The sequence below is a fragment of the Gopherus evgoodei genome, chromosome 6 (assembly GCF_007399415.2).
Source record: "Gopherus evgoodei ecotype Sinaloan lineage chromosome 6, rGopEvg1_v1.p, whole genome shotgun sequence".
Taxonomy (NCBI): Eukaryota; Metazoa; Chordata; order Testudines; family Testudinidae; genus Gopherus; species Gopherus evgoodei.
Genome location: NC_044327.1, coordinates 87019547 through 87022558, shown reverse-complemented (window position 1 = coordinate 87022558; position 3012 = coordinate 87019547). Strand labels below are relative to the sequence as shown.

The 3012-nt window shown below is 41.7% G+C and overlaps 1 protein-coding gene across 1 annotated transcript; it reads right to left on the bottom strand.

Annotated features, from left to right (window-relative positions):
- Window positions 1–1872: 1872 nt before the first annotated feature.
- TMEM174 (transmembrane protein 174) lies at window positions 1873–2513 on the bottom strand. The gene is given in 2 exon segments (XM_030565750.1): window positions 1873–2493; window positions 2496–2513. Coding segments are annotated over 2 exon segments (639 nt in total).
- Window positions 2514–3012: the final 499 nt, after the last annotated feature.

The following is a 3012-nucleotide window of genomic DNA, read 5'->3' as shown; positions in this document are numbered from 1 at the left end:
TTTGTTATTTAATCTCTGAAATGGCACCCTCCTGAGACTTGATATATTTGTCCAGCTCCTTCGCTACCATTGCAAATCCATGTATTAATGCCCTTTTCTTAGCTTCTTGCTAGGTTTCGGAGTGGTTGTTACAAAGGCTTCCCCATTAATGATTAATCATTTTAGAGAATTATCTCCAGCAAACAAATCCTCCTCCCATGAGTTCTTCCCTTTTCCAAACAAATTTACAGTGTATTCCAGCAAGATTTTATTGCACTGCTTTTTCCATCCATGGGATTCATACTTCTTGTTGGTGTTCATGATTCTGCTTATGATGTTATAGTAGAATAAAACAGAGTGTATCTGTCTTTGGCAATATGTGTTCTGTGGACCATGAAAGTCAGACAGTTGCTGCTTAACTACTGGACTGTGGAATCAGAGCTAGCAATAGAGTGAATATGTTGCTCACTGGGTCTTACTAAAGACCAAAGCAGAATGCAGCTTCCCAGACCACGTATGCTGGAGCAGAAGCCACTTCTACCAGCCGCGGGGTCCTGGTTCTATATTAGTTCTCCACAGGCAAAGGCCTGGAACAATAAACTGTGTGTTCTCTGGGTCCTGTTGACCAGACTGGGCTATGGCTCACTGGGCTGACTACACCAGAGCCTTACACTGAACTCACTGGACCTCTGTGTTGGAGCAGAAATCTTGGCTCTTAACTGCGGGGTCAGAGTCAGTAGATTGCTTCCATAGGCTTTTACTGCCTGAGCAAAAAGCCAGAGCCACCGAAATCCAATTAGTGGTTTCCATGGGTCTTACAACCTGAGCCCCAAACCTCATGGCTTCTACGGACCCCTCGGCCTGAGCCAGAATCGCCTTCCCGTTGCCGCTGAGAGAGCAGCTCACCTCCCGCAAGGTCAATGGACCTTTAGCAAGACTTAACTGAGTAAATTATAATCAATTAACACTGTGGCCAAAATCAAAGAGTCCTGCCAGGGTCGCAAATTGTTACCATGTATCAATGTGGGGGAAGAAATTAAGTATGTTATTGATCCCTGCTAAGAAGTCACAGGTACAGCTGTCCCTGAGTTAGGATCTATGACCTAATTGATCTCATTGCAAATAAGGATAAGGGACAAGAAAAGGTAAACTAAAAAGGTGCTTTATTTAACATAAGGTGAGTATATGTACAAAATATCTCAGTGGCATGCGTGGGCATGAAGCCCAGAACCCTATCCTTCTACAAATGACAGACAAAGGTATTTATACTCTACAGATCAAAGTTCATCTGCCTTGGCCTCGATATGTTGGATCCAATTTATCACTGAGCTTGGGGATGACAGGTGGTGCAGGAGGGACTCGGACCTTTGATGACTGCTGAACCAGGATTAGGATCAGGATAGCTTCTCAGATAAGTAGCTATGGTGGTTTCTCTCAGAGATCTTCCAGTGATTCTAGGGAGGATAGCACCCAGAGCCCGTGTGTGGGGCTTTTATATCCTCTTGTCTCTAGGCAGATTAGTGACCACCTGACCAGTCCTTTTCCTGTCTTTCCACAAAAGACCGCCAAACTAAAATAAAAGGGTGCCAAAGTTCCAAAGAGAAGGGTAGCCAAAATGGCTTCCAAACAACTATTAGACACCATTCAAGACGGTGATTTTAACAGATTTTTGACATTTCCATTTCCCAGGTAAATAATAAAAGATATCACATAGACATACATCAAAGCATGCATATTAAAACATAAATACATGAATAATGCTGTACACAGGAAGCACCACAACACTAGGGTTCAATAGCATTTGACTGGATAACAATACTACTTAGCACTAATGAAGTGCTTTAAAATTTCAAATAACTATATCCATATTAACTAATAAACATTTCAGTAGACTTAATCTCTTGTGTCTGCTACCAGATAAGCAGGGTAGTTTTCATCTTCAGTAAAAGCTGGGTTATGCAGAGAGTGGACAGTACGAGAGTTTGAGTGCAGAGGAGAGATTGGGGAAGGAATTGTTAATCCACTGGATGAAGCAATACCATAATAACTGAGCACTGGATGCAGATAGGCCGGATTCACAGCAATCCCTTCCTGGGATAGATAAGGAGGAGGTATGTACTGAACCACTGTAGCACCATGAAAAGTTATAGGTTGGTTAATTCTAGTGAAAACAAAGGCTTGTCCACTTGGAGACTGGTCTGTAACTGATGCACTTTCATCACGTTTTTTGCAAGATTTTCATGTCAGAGTTTTAAATTTGCAAATGGCAATCAGGACAAAAGTCACACCAACAGAGAGCAGAATAGGCCCTAATAACTGAGTTCGCTCAAACTGAATAATGCCAGCATATTTGATCCATCCCATTACTGTGAAAGTGATCCCCACCAGCCCTAAAAAAACACCCGAAAAGAGTAAAGTGGCACCAGCTTTGTCATCATCTGACACTAGGACATCTGATCTGTTGGGCTGATATGGAGAAACAGAAAATACACTGAAATAGAAATCTTCTACACACAGTTGTTGTTCTGCTCCATTGCTACACACTAGTTCTCTTTGGTCTCAAGTGAGATGGAATTTGTAAGAGATCTTAGGTAACATTTGAAGTCAAAGGCTCAGATTAGTTATATAAGAACTTTGCATGTGTATGGTTAACAGAGGGCATCATGTGAAGGAATACACTTTGCTTGGAAGAATAAAGGTCTGGGAAGTGAAGCCTGAAGTGGTTCACTTAAAATGCCTTGAATTATCTATTGCCATGGTGCTTGCTTCTGGAAATTGCTTTAATATTTCATGGCTGTTTTTCCCTCTGTTTATCCTGTTCTTTAACTTTGGCTGTTCCTCATAGCTCCAATGCTTACTGGGAAAGACATACAACTGCCATATTTCAACTGCAGTTGAGGGCTTCCAACATACATACATTTAGTCACAAGCACTGTGATGACTCACTTAATCTCCTGGGGGCAATCACTCCCACAACCAAAATCTGCAGGGTCATATATCAGAAAAATATACCACAAGTAGAACATCATTAGT